The 17,570-nt window shown below is 36.9% G+C and overlaps 1 protein-coding gene across 1 annotated transcript in view; it reads left to right on the forward strand.

Annotated features, from left to right (window-relative positions):
- The first annotated feature begins 496 nt into the window (after positions 1-496).
- The window catches only part of LOC119524102 (protein diaphanous homolog 2-like), a 141,005-nt gene continuing 123,931 nt past the window's right edge, over positions 497-17,570 (forward strand). The window contains exon 1 of the mRNA XM_037822754.1: positions 497-502. Coding sequence (XP_037678682.1) covers positions 497-502 — 6 coding nt within the window. The remainder of the gene's footprint in view (positions 503-17,570) is intronic.

A 17,570-nucleotide genomic window follows, 5' to 3' on the forward strand; every position in this document is an offset into this window, starting at 1 on the left:
GGGAATGAACAGCATAAGGGAGGAGATGAAAAAGATAATGGAGGTATATAACAGCAGATTTGAACAGGCAGAAGAAAGGATCAGTGAATTGGAAGATGAGACATTTGAATTCATACACAAATAAGAACAGATGGTGAAAAAAATGGAAAAATATGAGCAGGGTCTTAGGGAGCTGAGTGACAACATGAAGTACACAAATATATGTGTAATGGGAGTCCCAGAGGAAGAAGCAAGAGGAAAAGGGGCAAAAAGAATAATAGAAGAAATATTCAGTGAAAATTTCCCAATTCTTATGAAAGACAGAAAATTGCATATTCAAGAAGTACAGCATACTGCAAACAAAATAGATCACAATAGACCAACTGTAAGACACTTACTGATGAGATTGTCCAATGTCAAAGACAAAGAGAGAATTCTGAAAGCAGCAAGAGAAAAGCAATCAATCACATACAAGGGAAACTTGATATGACCGTCTACAGATTTCTCTGCAGAAACTATGGCGGTAAGAAGACTGGTATGATATATTAAAGATACTGGAAAGAAGAACTGCTAACCCAGAATTCTATGTCTTGCAAAACTGTCCTTCAAAAATGAGGGAGAGATTAAAATATTTTCAGACAAACAGAAACTGAGAGAGTTTGTGAATAAGAGACTGGAGATACAAGAAATACTAAAGAGAGTGCTTCTGGCTGATAGGGAAAGATAGGAGAGAGAGGTTTGGGGAAGAGGGTAGAAATGAAGATGATCAGGAATGGTAAAAGTTGAGAGAGGAAAAAATAAGACATGACATATAAAATCCAAAAGACAAAATGGTAGAAGAATGTATTGCCCTTACAGAAATAACACTAAATGTTAATAGATTAAACTCCCCAATAAAAAGACACAGGGAGGGTGGGGCAAGATAGCAGAGTGGCGAGGCATGGAATTTAGTCTCTCCTTTGGGAAGCTGATAATTACCCAGGAGCTGCATGAAACAGTGTTTTCTGGGTCTTCAGTGACCAGCCCAACATCATACACATGTTTGGAACTGGAGGAAAACTGAGATTGCAGTGAATTTTGTAAGTTCCCTTGACCAGGTTTCTGGCACCCCTCCCTGCCCACACACCATGGACTGTCTTAGAACTGGATTCTTGAAAGGAAAAAAAAATGACACTCTGCTGAGAGCAACAAGTGGATTTCAACCCAGCCTCACCTGCAGAATTAATTAACAAATTAATTAATTTTTGGAGCTGGGGGTACTAGAGAAGGGCTGTGCTCTGAGAAGGGGGGACACATAAAGTGGGCAACCATTCACTGGCTCAAAAATCCCTTTTTTCCCTACATTTTGTCCCTTCTCCTTTCTCACTGGCTCCTTATCCCTTTACACATCAATAGCCCCCAGCAAAGGTGGAATTAAACTGTTGGAGAGTACTTATTCAGATTAGCCCAAAGTGCATCTTTAAATGCTCTATTCTGATGCTGAAAAAACTTCTAAGCTGGGGAAAGGCTTTTAAAAGGGACTTTTTTTTCTTTTTCCTTTTCTTTTTTTTAAATTTAAAAGTAACATACGTGGTTATTTTCTCTCAGAGAGCCCAAGTTGAGGGTCTAGGCTAGTCTTGGGGGAAGTCATACTACCCAGCACTTCTTTGAATTTCAGATTGACTTTGAAGAAAGTCTCCACCCAAGTCTTTAATGGGCAACTCAGGCTGATCCAGGAATTAAGCTGCAGTTGCCCCAAAGAGGAGAGGGGAAAAGGGAATTGTTTCCCTGTGAGACAGCTGGAGTTCCTAATACTGGGAGAGTGGAGGGAGATCCAGCTCAATTGGCAGTTCTCCTTCTGGGAATTCAGACCCCAGGGGATGGAATTCAGATTCCACCTTCAGTAAGCCACACCCCTGATGGGCTCAGAGTCTGTAGAGAATTAAAGGCACATCACCTCCTTACACTGGTAGGGGAACTGTGGGCTGGCAAGTGCCACCTGCTTGACAGGATAGGAAAAATACCAAGTCTAGAGGCCTCACAGAAGGTTCTCATTTGTCAGGGAAACTACATAAACTTTTCTTGGGAACTGGGCCTCTCTAGACTGGGAAAACCTGACTGAGGTTGACCATATCTGAGGAGACCCTCTCACAAAAAGGCTACATAGAGGCAGGGCAAGAAACAGAAAAACAAGAGGTGAAAAACTCTGATCAAGTAAATAGAACCTAAGTTAGAACTAGAATAAGTTGAACTGAACAACAAAGGTTAGAGAACAAAGCCAACCCACAGGAAACCCCTAGGTAAAAGAGTGAAAATGAGCTCCAGAATAAACTAATCAAGAAAATCAGATGCCAAGACAACTTAAGATAATGAGCCATACTAGGAAACATGAAAATATGGATTAGCCAAGGGAGCAAACTAATAGTTCAACTGAGATACAGGAGTTGAGGCAAGTAATGCTAACTAAATTCAATGAGCTGAGGGAAGAGATGGCAAAAGAGATGAAGGATATAAAGAAAACACTGGATGACCATAAAGAAGAATTTTTATACTTGAAAAAACAAATGGCAGAACTTATGGGAATGGAGGGCACAAGGGAGGAGATGAAAAACCCAATGGAGGGACACAACATTAGATTTGAACAGGTAGAAGAAAAGATCAGTGAACTGGAAAATAAGACATTGGAATTCATACACATAAAAAAAGCAGATGGTGAAAAAAATGGAAAAATACAAGCAGGGTCTTAGGGAGCTGAGTAAAAACATGAAGCACATGAATATACATGTTATGGGTATACTGGGAAGGAGAAAAGGGGAAATGGAGCAGGAAGAATGGAAGAAATATTCACTGAAAATTTCCCAACTCATGAAAGACAGAAAACTGCAGATTCAAGAAGTACAGCATACCCAAACAGAATAGATACCAATAGACCTACTCCAAGACACTTACTGATGAGATTGTCCAATGTCAAAGACAGAGAGATTTCTGAAAACAGCAAGAGAAAAGCAATCCATCACATACAAGGGAAGATCCATAAGACTATGCACAAATTTATATGCAGAAACCATGGAGGTGAGAAGAGAGTGGCATGATATATTTAAGATACAGGAAGTGAAAAACTGCCAACTGAGAATTCTATATCTGGCAATTGTGTCCATCAGAAATGAGGTTGAGATTAAAATATTTTCAGACATCAGACACTGAGAGTTTGTCAATAAGAGACTAGTGGTATACACAAGTATTTTGCCACAAGAGGAGGAAATTAAAAAAATTCCATTTACAATAGCAACCAAAAGAATCAAGTATTAAAAATAAACTTTTTATCAAGGCCACAAAACAACTTTAAACAGAAAACTACAAGAAATTACTAAAAGAAATCAAACAGGATCTAAAAAAATGGGAGAAAATACCATTTTCATGGATTGGAAGACTAAATACAGATAAGATGGCAATTTTACCTAAACAGATTTACAGATTGAATGCAATACCTATAAGAATCCCAATAACATACTTTGCAGAAATAGAGAAACCAATAACCAAATTTATTTGGAATGGTGAGGTGCCCCAAATAGGCAAAAATACCTTGAGAAAGAGGAAAGAAGTGGGAGGTCTCACACTACCTGAGTTTGAAACTTATTACAAACCTACAGTGGTCAAAACAGCATGGTACTGGCATAAGGATAGACATACTGACCAATGGAATCAAGTTGAGTATTCAGAAATAGACCCTCATGTCTACAGACAATTGATATTTGACAAGGAATTCAACCCAAAGCAACAGGAACAGAGCAGCCTCTTCAATAAATGACATTTTGAGAACTGGATATCCATTTCCAAAAGAATGAAAGAGGACTCCTATCTCATACCTTATACAAAAATTAGCTTGAAATGGATCAAGGACTTAAATGTTAGTGCTAGGACCACAAGAGTCTTAGAAGAAAATGTAGGGCAATAGCTGAAAGATCTTGTGATAGGAGATGGTTTCCTAGACCTCACACCCTAAGTGCAAGCAACAAAAGAACAAATAGACAAATTGGATCTCCTCAAAATTAAACACTTTTGTACATCAAAGGACTTTGTCAGAAAAGTAAAAAGGCAGCCTACAGAATGGGAAATGAGGTTTGGAAACCACATATCAGATAAGGTTTTAATATCCCAAATATATAAAGGGATCCTACAACTCAACAACAGAAAGACAAACAATCCAATTAAAAACTGGGCAAAAGACAAGGACAGACACTTTTCTGAAGAGGAAATACAAGTGGCATAAAAACATGAAAAAATGTTCAACTTCACTGGCTATTTGGGAAATGCAAATAAAAACCACAATGAGAGATCATCTCACTGCTACCAAAATGGCCATTATCCAAAAAGCAGAAAATTTCAAGGGCTGAAGAGAATGTGGAGAAAGAGTCACACTTATTCAGTGTTGATGAGAATGTAGAATGGTGCAACCACTCTGGAATACAGTGTGGATATTCCTCAGGAAGCTAAGTATAGATTTTCCATATGACCCAGCTGTTCCATTGCTAAGTATATACTCAGAGGAACTGAGAGTTAAGGCACAAATTGACATTTGTAAACTGAGGTTTCTTGTGGTATGATTCAGATTGCCAAGAGTTGGAAACAGCCCAAATGTCCATCAATGGACAAGCGGATAAAAAGCTGTGGTATATACACATGATGGAATATTATGCAGCTCTAAGACAGAACAAAGACATGGAACATACAATGATGTGGAAACACCTTGAGGACATTATGCTGACTGAAGTTAACCAGAAACAAAAGGACAAATACTGATTGATCTCACTAATATGAAGCAACATTAATGAGCAAATGTTGAGAGTTAAAAGCTGATAATATAGCCTACCAGGGGATAGAAAGAGGGTAGAGATTGGATATTTGATGCTGAAGGACTACAGAATGTTCAGCAATATTTATTGTATAGATCTAGAAATAGATAGCGTAATACTGTGTGATGGTAGCACAATATTGTAAATACACTGAACAAAGATGTCTGTGAGTAAACCTGAAAGAGGTGGGATAGGGAAATGTATAAAACCAGAGGTAAAGATAGATGATAAAGACTGGGACTGTATAACTTGGCAAAAACTGGAGTGGTCAATGTCTGTTACTAAATGTAATAATATAAAAATGTTCTTACATGTGGCAGAATGAATGCATGTTAACATGCAGAGTGTTGAAAAAGGGATGGTATTTGGGAAAAAAACATAATCAAAGCAAACGAGTCTATGATCAACAGTTACATTATAATATGCCTCCACTAAATGTAACAAAGGCAATATACCAAAGCTAAATGTGTATGAGAGGGGGATATACTGGAGAGATATGAGATCTTGGTAGTGGTGTTCTTTTCTGTTCTCACTATTATATTGTATTGTATGACATCTTAATTTTCTTTTTATCTTTTCTGTTTTTTGCCAGTAAAACAAAATTTTTTTCATGGTAATCAGTATACTCAAAGCTGACTGTTGTGATAAATGTACAACTATATGATGATACTGTGAACAACTGACAGTACATTGTGGATAAATGTATGGTATGAGAATATCTCTCTATAAAATTGTAGGAACAATTATAAATATGTGTAAAAGTGCTGGAGAAAACATGGAGAGAGGGATGTACCTATTCATGGTTTATGAGGAAGCAGAATAGTATAGTGTTTCTGGAGGTCAGAAACCTTATTATGCAGTATGTACTTGGAAGATCTGAGACCAGAGACATGAATACACATTTGCACACTGATGTTTATGGAGACAGTATTCATGATTTGCAATGGGTGGAGGTGCTTAAGGGTGCATTGACTGAGGAACAGAATGATTAACTGTGGTGAAAGCATACATTGGAATATTGAGCAATTGTGAGGAGTGAAGCTGTCAGACATGTAAGGAGGTGAATTGAACTTTTAGACAGCATTTTGAGTGAAGTATGCCAGAAACAAAAGCAAACACAATAATGCCTCACCAATATGAACTAACTACAATGTGTAAATTCAGAATTGATTCTTAGCGCACAGTGTAACAGGGGAATGATTACTGTAATGGTCCCTAGATTGTAAGCTCTTACAGCAGTCAAATCTCCTGCATTGTAATGGCTATCTTCAAACTCTGAGATACTGATCCCTTTGTGTATAAACTGATTTGTCTCTAGAACATTGGGTATCTGCTCTAGCTCTGAAACTCAGAGCTAGAGCTCAGCAGATATGAATATCAGTATTAGTGCATACAGCATCTATTTTAAAAAAAGCTGAAAAAGAGCCCAGACTTTAATCAGAGATATGAATGAAGCATATCTGGTTAAGTCTAGGGCTCACTGGGCCAAAGGGTAAAGGTTGAAACTGACTGTGTTAAAATTTCAAATTTTGTGTGAGATCAAGGGGAAGAGACATTCATTTGGTGCAGGATCTATATTTTCAAAACAATATAACTTCTACAGTCAGTTTGTTCAAACAACACAATTACATGGAACTTTGAATAGGAAGGGAGATATACTAGGTTTGTATAAGTTAGAGTGAAATGGCAACACATTCCAAAGTAATTTGGGTCAGATATATGCAGAGAACCCCTGAAGAGCCAGAGGGAAATGCAGAAATGCTGGATTTCCTCACCTGGATTGTTGCTGATGTTCTCACAAACATTGAGGACTGACAGCTCAGTATGCCAAGTCCTCTAACTTGGGGCTTGCCCTTATGAAGCTCATTACTGCAAAGGAGAGGCTAAACCTGCCCATAATTGTGCCTAAGTGTCTCCCCGTGTGCCTCTTTGTTGCTCAGATGTGGCCGTCTCTCTCTAGCTAAGGCACCTTGGCAGGTGAACTCACTGCCCTCCCCTCTACATGGGAACTGACCCCCAGTGGTGTAAATTTTCCTGGCAATGCCACACATGACTCCTGGGGATGAATCTGGAAATGTCATCATAGGACAGAGAACATGTTCTTGACCAAAAAGGGGGATGTAAAATGAAACAAAATAAAGTTTCAGTGGCTGAGAAATTTCAAATGGATTAGAGAGGTCACTCTGGTGGACATTTTTATGCACTATATATATAACATATTTAGCTATCAATGTATTAGAATAGCTAGAAGTAAATAACTGAAATGCTCAAAGTCCAACCCAGTAGCCTGGACACTTCAAGATGATTGTATAACAATGAAGCTTACAAGGGGTGACAGTTTGAGTGTGAAAACCTTGTGGATCACACTACCTTTATCCAGTGTATGGATGGATGAGTAGAAAAATGGGGACAAAAACCAAATGAAAAATAGAGTGGGATGGGGGATGATTTGGGTGTTCTTTTTTAGTTTTTTTTTTTTTAAATTCTAATTCTGATTCTTTCTGGTGTAAAGAAAATGTTCAGAAATTGATTGTGGTGATGAGTGTATAACTATACGATGGTACTGTGAACAGTTGATTGTACACCATGGATGATTGTATTGTATGTGAATATATCTCAATAAATCTGAATTTCATTAAAAAAACAAACACAGAGTAGCAGAATGGATTAAAAACCAGGATTTATCTATATGATGTCTACAAGAAACTCACTTTAGTTACAAGGACAAAAATAGGCTGAAAGTGAAAGGATGGAAAAAGATATTTCATGAAAATAGTAACCAGAAAAAAAGTGGTGGTAGCTATATTAATATTAGACAAATTAGACTTAAAAGGTAAAACAATTAAAAGAGATGAAGGACACTATATATTAATAAAAGAGTCAATTCATCAAGAAATCATAAACAATCATAAATATATATGTACCAAGCCAGAGTGCCCCAAAATTTATGAGGCAAACACTGAGAACACTGAAAGGAGAAGTATATACTTCTACAATAGTAGTTGAAGACTTCAATACACTGCTGTCATCAATGGAGAGAACATATAGACAGAGAATTAAGAAAAAAGAGATGTTGAGTTGTAGGATAAATGAGCTAGACTTTTCTGGCATTCATAGAACACTATACCCCCCCCCCCAAACTGCAGGATACAGATTTTTCTCAAGTGCTCATGGAACATTCTCTAAGAGAGACCACATGTTGGGTCACAAAGCAAGTCTCAACAAGTTTAAAAAACATTGATATCATAAAAAATACTTTCTCAGGTCATTATGGAATGAAGTTGGAAATAATGTGCAGAAGATTGTAAAATTCACAAATATATGGAGGCTAACAACACTCTCTTAGAATAGCAGTGGGTAAAGGAAGAAATTACAAGAAAAATTAGTAAATACCTTGAGGCAAATGACAATAAAAACACAACATAAAAACTTATGGGATGCAGCAAAGGCAGTGCTGAGAGGGGAATTTGTAGCCTTAAATGTCTATATTAAAAGAGAAGAGAGAGCAAAAATTATGGAATTAACTGTTCACCTCAGTAACTAGTGGAAGAACAGCAAAATAACCCCAAATCAAACAGAAGGAAAGAAATAACAAAGATTAGAGCAGAAATAAACGAAATTGAGAACAGGAAAACAGTAGAGAGAATGAAAAAACTGAAAGTTGTTTCTTTGAAAAAATCAACAAATTGATGGAACCCTAGCTATGCTGAGAGAGAGAGAGAGAGAGAGAGAGAGAGAGAGAGAGAGAGAGAGAGAGAGAGAAAACAGATGCAAATAAAAGCAATCAGAAATTGGAAAGGAGCATAACAACTGACCCTACAGAAATGTAGGAGATAAGGAGAAGATATTGTGAGCAACTATATGCTAATAAACTAGACAACTTACATGAAATGGAAAATGGAAAACTTCCTAGAAAAGTGTAAACAACCAGCAATGACTTCAGAAGAAATAGATGACATGAACAAATCAACCACAAGTAAAGAAATTGAGTCAGTCATCAAAAAGCTCCCAAAAAAGAAAAGCCCAGGACCAGCTGGCTTCACATGTGAATTCTACCAAGCATTCAAGAAAATATTAGTACCAATCCTGCTCAAACTCTTCCAAAAATTGAAGAGGAGGGAAAGCTGGCCAACTCATTCTGTGAAGCCAACATCACCCTAATACCAAACTCAGAAAAAGATACTACAGAAAAAGAAAGTTATAGCCAAATCCCTTCAATGAATATAGATGCAAAAAATCCCCAACGAAATACTCACAAATCGAATCCAGCAACATGTTAAAAGGATTATACTCCATGATCAGGTGGGGTTTATTCCAGATAGGTATGATGGGTTATACACAAGAAAATCAATTAATGTAATATACCACATTAATCAATCAAAGCAGAAGAACCATATGATCATCTCAATCAATGCAGAAATGGCATTGGACAAAATTCAACATCCTTTCCTAATGAAAGCACTTCAAAGGATAGAAACAGAAGGGCATTTTCTCAATATCATAAAGATATTATGATATATGAAATATATGAAAAACACACAGCTGACATCATACTCAATGTGGAGAGACTGAAATCTTTCCTTCTAAAATCATGAACAAGATAGGGATGACCACTGTCACTGTTGTTATGCAACATTGTGCTGGAAGTTCCAGCTAGAGCAATTAGACAATAAAAGGAAATAAAAGGTTTCCAAATTGGAGAGGAAGAAGTAAAACTTTCACTTTTGCAGATGACATGATTCTATATGTAGGAAATCCAGAAAAGTCTACAGTGAAGCTGTTAGAGCTAAACAATGAATACAGCAGCATGACAGGCTAAAGATCAACATGCAAAAATCCGTAGTGTTCTTATACACAAATAACGTGCATATGAGGAAGAAATCAGTAAAAATCCATTTACAACAGCAGGCAAAAGAATCAAGTATTTAGGAATAAACTAAATGAAGGCTACAAAAGAAATATACAGAGAAAAGAAGAAACTGCTAAAAGAAATCGAACAAGACCTGAAAAATTGGAAGAACATACTGTGTTCATGGATTGGAAGACTAAATATAATTAAGATGTCAATTCTACGTAAATTGATTTACAAATTCAATGCAATACCAATTAAAATCCCAAGAACTTAATTTGCAGAAACAGAGAAACCAATAACCAAATTTATTTGGAAGGGCAAGGTGACCCAAATAGCCAACAATATCTTGAGAAAGAGGAATGAAGTGGGAGGTCTCACACTACCTGACTTTGAAGCATATTACAAAGCTACAGTGGTCAAAACAGCATGGTACTGGTGTAAGGATAGATATACCTACCAATGGAATCTAATTGAGTATTCAGATATAGACTCTCACATCTATGGACAATTGATACATGATAAGACAGTCAACCCAAAGCAACAGGGACAGAGCAGCCTCCTCAATAAATGGTGTTTGGAGAAATGGATATCCATTTCCAAAAGAATGAAAGAGGACTCCTGTCTCACACCTTATACCAGAAGAACTCAAAATGGATCAAAGAACTAAACATTAGTGCTATGACCATAAGACTCTTAGATGAAAATGTAGGGCAATTTCTTTAAGATCTTGTCGTAGGTGTTTTCTTAGAACTTACACTCAAAGTGTGAGCAGCCAAAGAATGAAAAGACAAATGGGATCTCCTCAAAATTAAACACTGTTGAACATCAAAGACTTTCTCAGGAAGGTAAAAAGGCAGTCAAAACAATGGGAGACAACATTTGGAAACCACATCTCAGATAAGGGTTTAATATCCCGAATATATAAAGCAATCCCACAACTCAACAACAGTAAATAAATGGGCAAAAACATGGACTGTCACTTTTCTGAAGAGGAAATACAAATGGCTCAAAAATACATGAAAAAATGCTCAACTTCACTGGCTATTAGGGAAATGCAAATCAAAACCACAAATGAGATATCATCTCACACCTACCAGAGTGGCTATTATCCAAAAAACAGAAAATTACAAGTGCTGGAGAGGCACAATTATTCACTGTTGGTGGGAACGTAGAATGTTGCAAACACTCTGGAATACAGTGTGGCAGTTCCTCATGAAGCTTAGTATAGATTTGCCATATGACCCAGCTATTCCATTACTAGGTATATATACTCAGAGGAACTGAAAGGTAAGACACAAACAGGCATATGTAAACTGATGTTTATTGTGGCACTATTCACAATAGCCAAGAGATGGAAACAGCCCAAATGTCCCTCAGTGGATGAGTGGATTAACAAACTTTGGTACATACACACAATGGAATATGCAGCTGTGAGGCAGAACAAAGACACAGAACATAAACATAAAATAATGTGGATGAACCTTGAGAACATTATACTGAGCAAAGTTAGCCAAAAACATAAGGACAAATAGTGTATGCTCTCACTAATATAAACTAACATTAATGAGCAAATTTTGAGAGGTATAAGCTGATAACACAGGCTACCAGGAGATAGAAAGAGGGTAGATATCATGCATTTGATACTGAAGGACTATAGAATATTCAACAGGATTGATTGTATAGATCCAGAAATAGCATAATACTGTGTGATGGTAACACAGTATTGTAACTACACTGAACAAAGATATCCGTGGGTAAAGCTGAAAGATGTGGGCTAAGGGCATGAATTAAAACTGAGTTAAAGGGGCATTGGCCTGCCCTGCCTCGATGGTTGCTAACATGCCCACAGACATAGGGGATTGGTGGTTTGACGGGTTGAGCCCTCTACCATAGGTTTTACCCTTGGGAAGACATTTGCTGCAAAGGAGAGGCTAGGCCTCCCTATAATTGTGCCTAAGAGCCTCCTCCCAAATGCCTCTTTGTTGCTCAGATGTGGCCCTCTGTCTCTAGCTAAGCCAACTTGAAAGGTGAAATCACTGCCCTCCCCCCTACATGGGATCAGACACCCAGGGGAGTGAATCTCCCTGGCAACGTGGAATATGACTCCCAGGGAGGAATGTAGACCTGGCATCGTGGGACGGAGGACATCTTCTTGACCAAAAGGGGGATGTGAAAGGAAATGAAATAAGCTTCAGTGGCAGAGAGATTCCAAAAGGAGCCGAGAGATCACTCTGGTGGGCACTCTTACGCACACTTTAGACAACCCTTTTTAGGTTCTAAAGAATTGGGGTAGCTGGTGGTGGATACCTGAAACTATCAAACTACAACCCAGAACCCATGAATCTTGAAGACAATTGTATAAAAATGTGTCTTATGAGGGGGGACAGTGGGATTGGGGGGTCCATAGGGATCACACTCCCGTTTGTCTAGTTTGTGAATGGATGAGTGGAAAGGTGGGGGAAGGAAACAAACAAACAGACAGACAAGGGTGCCCAGTGTTCTTTTTTACTTTAGTTGCTCCTTTTCACTTTAATTATTATTCTTGTTATTTTTGTGTGTGTGGTAATGAGGGTGTCGGGGATTGATTTTGGTAATGAATGTACAACTACATAATGGTACTGTGAACAATCAAATGTACAATTTGTATGACTGCATGGTATGTGAATATAGCTCAATAAAATGAATAATTAAAAAAAGAGATGAAGAAACAAAGACAAATAAAACTTTAAGCTTTCAAACAAACAAACAAAAAAAACTGAGTTAAAGACAGAATATAATGACTGGGACTGTTTAACTTAGCAAAAACTGGAGTGGTCATTGAATGATTGTGACTAAATGTACAAATATAAAACTGTTCTTGCATGTGGGAGAACAAATGAATGTCAACAATGCAGAATGTTGGAAAGGGGATGATATTGGGGAAAAATATCAAAGCAAACTTGAGTCTGTGGTCAACAGTAACATTGTAATCTGCTTCTATTAAATGTAAGCAAAGGCAATATACCAAAGCTAAATATGTATGAGAGGGGGATATAAGGGAGGGATATCAGATTCTTGGTAGTGGTATTCCTGTCTGACCCTACTATTATATTGTATTTATGATATTTTACTTTTCTTTTTATTATCTTTTTTATTATTCATTAAGAAAAACTTTTTTTTCATAGTAGTCAATATGTCCAAGTGCTGACTGTGGTGATAAATGCACAACTGTGTGATGAATAACTGATTGTACACTGTAGATAATTATATGGTATGTGAATACAGCTCTACAAAATTGTATGGAAGAATATAAACAGGGGTAAAAGTGCTGAAGAAAACATGGAAAGAGGGAGACACATATTTACTTTCGGTTAGGAGGCAGAATGGTGTAGCCTTTTTGGAGGACAGTAGGGTGGTTACACACGAAGCTAAGTATGTGGGTGTCATAAGGCCTTGCATTCTCAGTAGGGGCCATTTACATGGAGGATCTGAGAGCAGAGACATGAATGGACATTTGCACACTGGTGTTCATGGAGAGATCATGCATGATTTGCAATGGGTGTATGTGGCCTAAGGGTACATCAACTGAGGAATAGAATTGTGAACTGTTGTGTGTGCATAAATGGAATATTGAGCAACTGCAAGGAGTGAAGATGTGAGACATGTGAGGTGAATGGAACCTGTAGACAATATTTTGAGTGAACTATGACAGAAACAAAGGCAAACACTACAATGCCTCACCAATATGGACTCACTACAATGTGTAAATTCAGAATTGAACCCTAGAGCACTGCTTATCAGGGGAACACTTATTGTAATGGTCCCTAGAGTATAAGCTCTTACAGTAATCACATCTATTCCTGAATTGTAATGGCTCTCTCCAGATTCTGTGATGTCAATTCCTTTGTGTATAACCTGATCAATCTCTGAAACTTTGGGTATCTGTGTGAGTGACACCGAAACTCAGAGCTAGAATTTGGCAGATATGAATGTCATTATTAGCACATATTGTGTCTATTTGAAAAGCTGAAAATGTGTCCAGATTTCAACTAGAGATATGAATGAAGCAGATGTGGTTAGGACAAGGGCAAATTGGGTCAATGGGTAAAGGACAATACTGACTGTGTTTTAAAACCTCAAATCCATGTGAGACCAAGGGAAGAGATGTTTGGTTCATGCAAGATCTATATTTCCTAAGCAATTTAACTCATACAGTTTTTTCAAATACCACAATTGCATGGAACTTTTAATAGGAAGTGAGACCTGGTAGGTTTGTATAAGTTAGTGTGAGATAGCAACCCATCCCAAAGTAACTTGGACAGAGAATAAAAATGTATATGCAGGACCTTCCTGAGGAGCTGGGGGAAAATGCAGAGGTGTTGGGCTTCCTCGCCTGGGGTTGCTGATATTCTCACTAGCATTGAAGACTGGTGGTTTGATGTGGTGAGCCCTCTGTCACAGGACTTGCCCTTGTGAAACTTGTTACTACAAAGGAGAGGCTAAACCTGCTTATAATTCTGTCCAAGAGTCTCCCCCTGAATACCCCTCTTTGTTGCTTAGATGTCACCCTCTCTCTCTAGCTAAGCCAACTTGGCAGTTGAAATCACTGCCCTCCCCCCTATGTGTGATCTGACCCCCAGGGGTGTAAATCTCCCTGGCAACATGGGATGTGACTCCTGGGGATGACTCTGGACCTGGCATCATGGGATTGAGAATATCTTTTTGACCAAAAGGGGGATGCAAAATGAAATGAAATACAGTGTCAGAGGCTGAGAGATTCCAAATGAAGTTGAGAGGTTAATTTGGTGGGCATTCTTATGCACTATATAGTTACCCTGTTGCAGGTTTTAATGCATTGGAATAGCTAGAAGTAAATACCTGAAACTACTGCTGCCCAGTAGTGGAGACTCTTGAAGATGATTGTATAGCAATGTGTCTTACAAGGGGTGTCGGTGTGATTGTGAAAGCCTTGTGAATCACACTCCCTTTATCCAGTGTATGGACGGATGAGTAGAAAAATAGGGACAAAAAACTAAATGAAAAATAGGGTGGGCAAGGTGGATAATTTGGGTGTTCTTTTTTACTTTTATTTTTTACTCTTATTTTCACTTTTTCAGGTACAAGGAAAACATTCAAAAAATAGATTGGAGTGATGAATGTACAAGTATATGATGGTTCTGTGAATAACTGTACATTTTGGATGATTGCATGGTATGTGAATATATCTCAATAAAATTGAATTTGAAAAATAAGAAAAGTTTAAAAAAGTCAATCATATTTCAAAGAAGGTAAAAATTTTTATAATATTTTATTTCCCCACATTTTATCCATTTGCTACTTTCTTTATTTCTTTGTGTAGATCCAAATTTGATATAACATCATTGTCCTTTCTCTGAAAGACTTCCTTTATTTCTGTAAGTTTACTGGCAATGGACTCTCCCAATTGTGTGTGGGCTATGAAGTTGTTTTTATTTTGCTTTCATTTTGAAACATATTTTTGCTCTGCATAGAATTTGAGGTTGATAGTGTTTATTGTGTTTTGTTAACTTTGTCACTAATATTTTAAACATGCTTTTCCACTCTCTTCTGGGTTGCATATCTTCTGAGAGATGTGTGCTGAAATTCTTTGTTTCTTTGCATTGAATGTGTCTTTTTTTCCTCTGGATGCTTTAAAGATTTTCTCTTTTTCTTTAATTTCAACAATTCAATTATTGTGTGCCATCATGCATTTTTCTGATTGTGGTTTATTGAACTTTTTGCATCTTTAGGTTTATATTTTTCATCTGTTTTGGAAAAACTTTGACCATTTTTCTTCAATTATTTTTTCATCCCTCACTTTCTCTTCTCTTTTGGAACTCCAACATAAAAATGTTAGGCCACTTGACATTTTTCCTTAGGTCACTGATGCTTTGTTTATTATTTTGAATCATTTTTCTCTTTCTGCTTCATTTTGGACAATTACTGTTGCTATGTCTACAAGTTCACTGAATTTTATTATGAATTTTTAAACATGCTTTTGATTCCTATCAGTGTATATCTCATTTCAAACATTGTATTTTTCATTCTGTTCAATTTAGATCTTATTATAAAATTGCAATATACTAATGATGTTCACAGTTTTCTGTACCTTCTTGAAAATTTGATCATATTTATCATAGTTACTTTATTGTCCTTGTCAAATAATTCTATCATTTCCAATATTTCTAAGTTTGTTTCTATTGGTTGATTTTTCTGTTGGTTACAGGTCACATTTTCCTGCTTTGCATGTCTTTTAAGTTTTCATTGGATGCAGACATTGTGAACTCTACTTTGCTGTGTAATGGATTTTTTATATATAAGTAGTGCTGAACTTTATTCTAGCATGCAGTATGTTTAATTCTTTTGATGTTTAACTTTTAGCTTTGGCAATGCATGGCAATTGAAGCTTTTAGTTTAGAGCTAGTTTATCCCCGGTATTAACTATTTACATTTCTAAAGACATTACTTGTTAGCCCATGTATTTCAAGATGTTCAGAACATGAACTATTCCAAGCTCTGTGTGAGCTCTCAAAATGGTTCAGTCTACTGATTTATGATTCTTTCTCTGACTTCAATTAGTTTCCTTTCATGTATGTGTAGAGAATTACTCAAAGACTCCAAAGGAACCCTACAGAAATATTCAGAGTTCTCTCTTTTTCTTTGCAGTTCCCTCTTCTCCAGTACTCTGTCCTCCAATTTCCAGATATCTTGTCCTACCTAACCTCTTATCCCCTTCTCTTCATCTCAGTAAGCCTGCTGTTTCGCTTTCTCTGTCCTATGCTGCTGCCTGGACACTACCTTCAGGCAGCAGTTGGAGAAATCTCAGGTCTCAACTCATATATTTCCCTTCTTTCAGGGATTATTTTTCCATACTTCTTGTTGTCCAATATTGGAAAAAAAATTATCTCATATTTTTTCTTTGTTTTCTAGTTAATTAATTTAACAGGGTAAAACTAATAATTCCCCAGGCATACATATTATTTAATTTAAGTGTAGTCTGTCAATCTCTTGAAGGAATTTTAAACGCCTTATTAACCCTTGCAATACTCAATGTCTAACAAAATAGTTGGTATTAAATACATATTTTTGAATGGTGGAATTAGTATGTGGATGTATATTTATTAGTATCTGCATTATTTGATTTAACAATTGGTCCTTTTTTTGTTCCTCTGCCTTATCTCACACATGAGCAATAAAACACTTCACATCTCTATAAACCACTACAGGCTGCAGATTGCCATTGCTTCTTGCCTGAGTTATCTCTGATTGAACTTTCCATCTTTTGAAATTTGTAAAAGGAATTTCCCAGCTTCAACATTGTCTTTAATAATACATTTACAGGAAGCAAGTGCTATTTTCTACCACTTTAAGGATTTATACCTTTAAGCCCAATAATCTAAGCTTTATAATACTCTAGGAATCATTTTTTTTAGGTCTTGCATTAAATTTTCTTTGAAGTTCCATCACTATGAAATAATGAATAACAGTCAAACAGCAATATAGGCATGATGTGTTGTGGGTCTTGATAAGATGGTAGTTAGGAAAATTTAAAAGAAATAGTATATCTAGTAAATATTTCCTTCCTTCACTCACCCCTTACTTTCTTGTTTTGCACATATGTTTTCTGCCTACTAATCCCTAAACCCTGGGCATACAACTAAGAACAAGATGGACTCTTCATTTTGGAGGATTTATCATTCTAATGGGAGGGGATAGATATGTAAACAAGTAATTTCAGTAAAGTATGGTGTGGTTTTCTATAGAACTATAAAATATGGAATGATTATTCTGCTTAGAGTAGTAAGAGAAAACTTCACAGTGGAAGTGTGTTTTGGGCTGGGTCTTAAAGGATGGATAAGGTTTTATAAGATGTATTGGAATGGAAGACAGGAAGTGGGTTTTTGGGTTGG

The sequence above is a fragment of the Choloepus didactylus genome, chromosome Y (assembly GCF_015220235.1).
Source record: "Choloepus didactylus isolate mChoDid1 chromosome Y, mChoDid1.pri, whole genome shotgun sequence".
In the NCBI taxonomy this organism is placed as follows: Eukaryota; Metazoa; Chordata; class Mammalia; order Pilosa; family Megalonychidae; genus Choloepus; species Choloepus didactylus.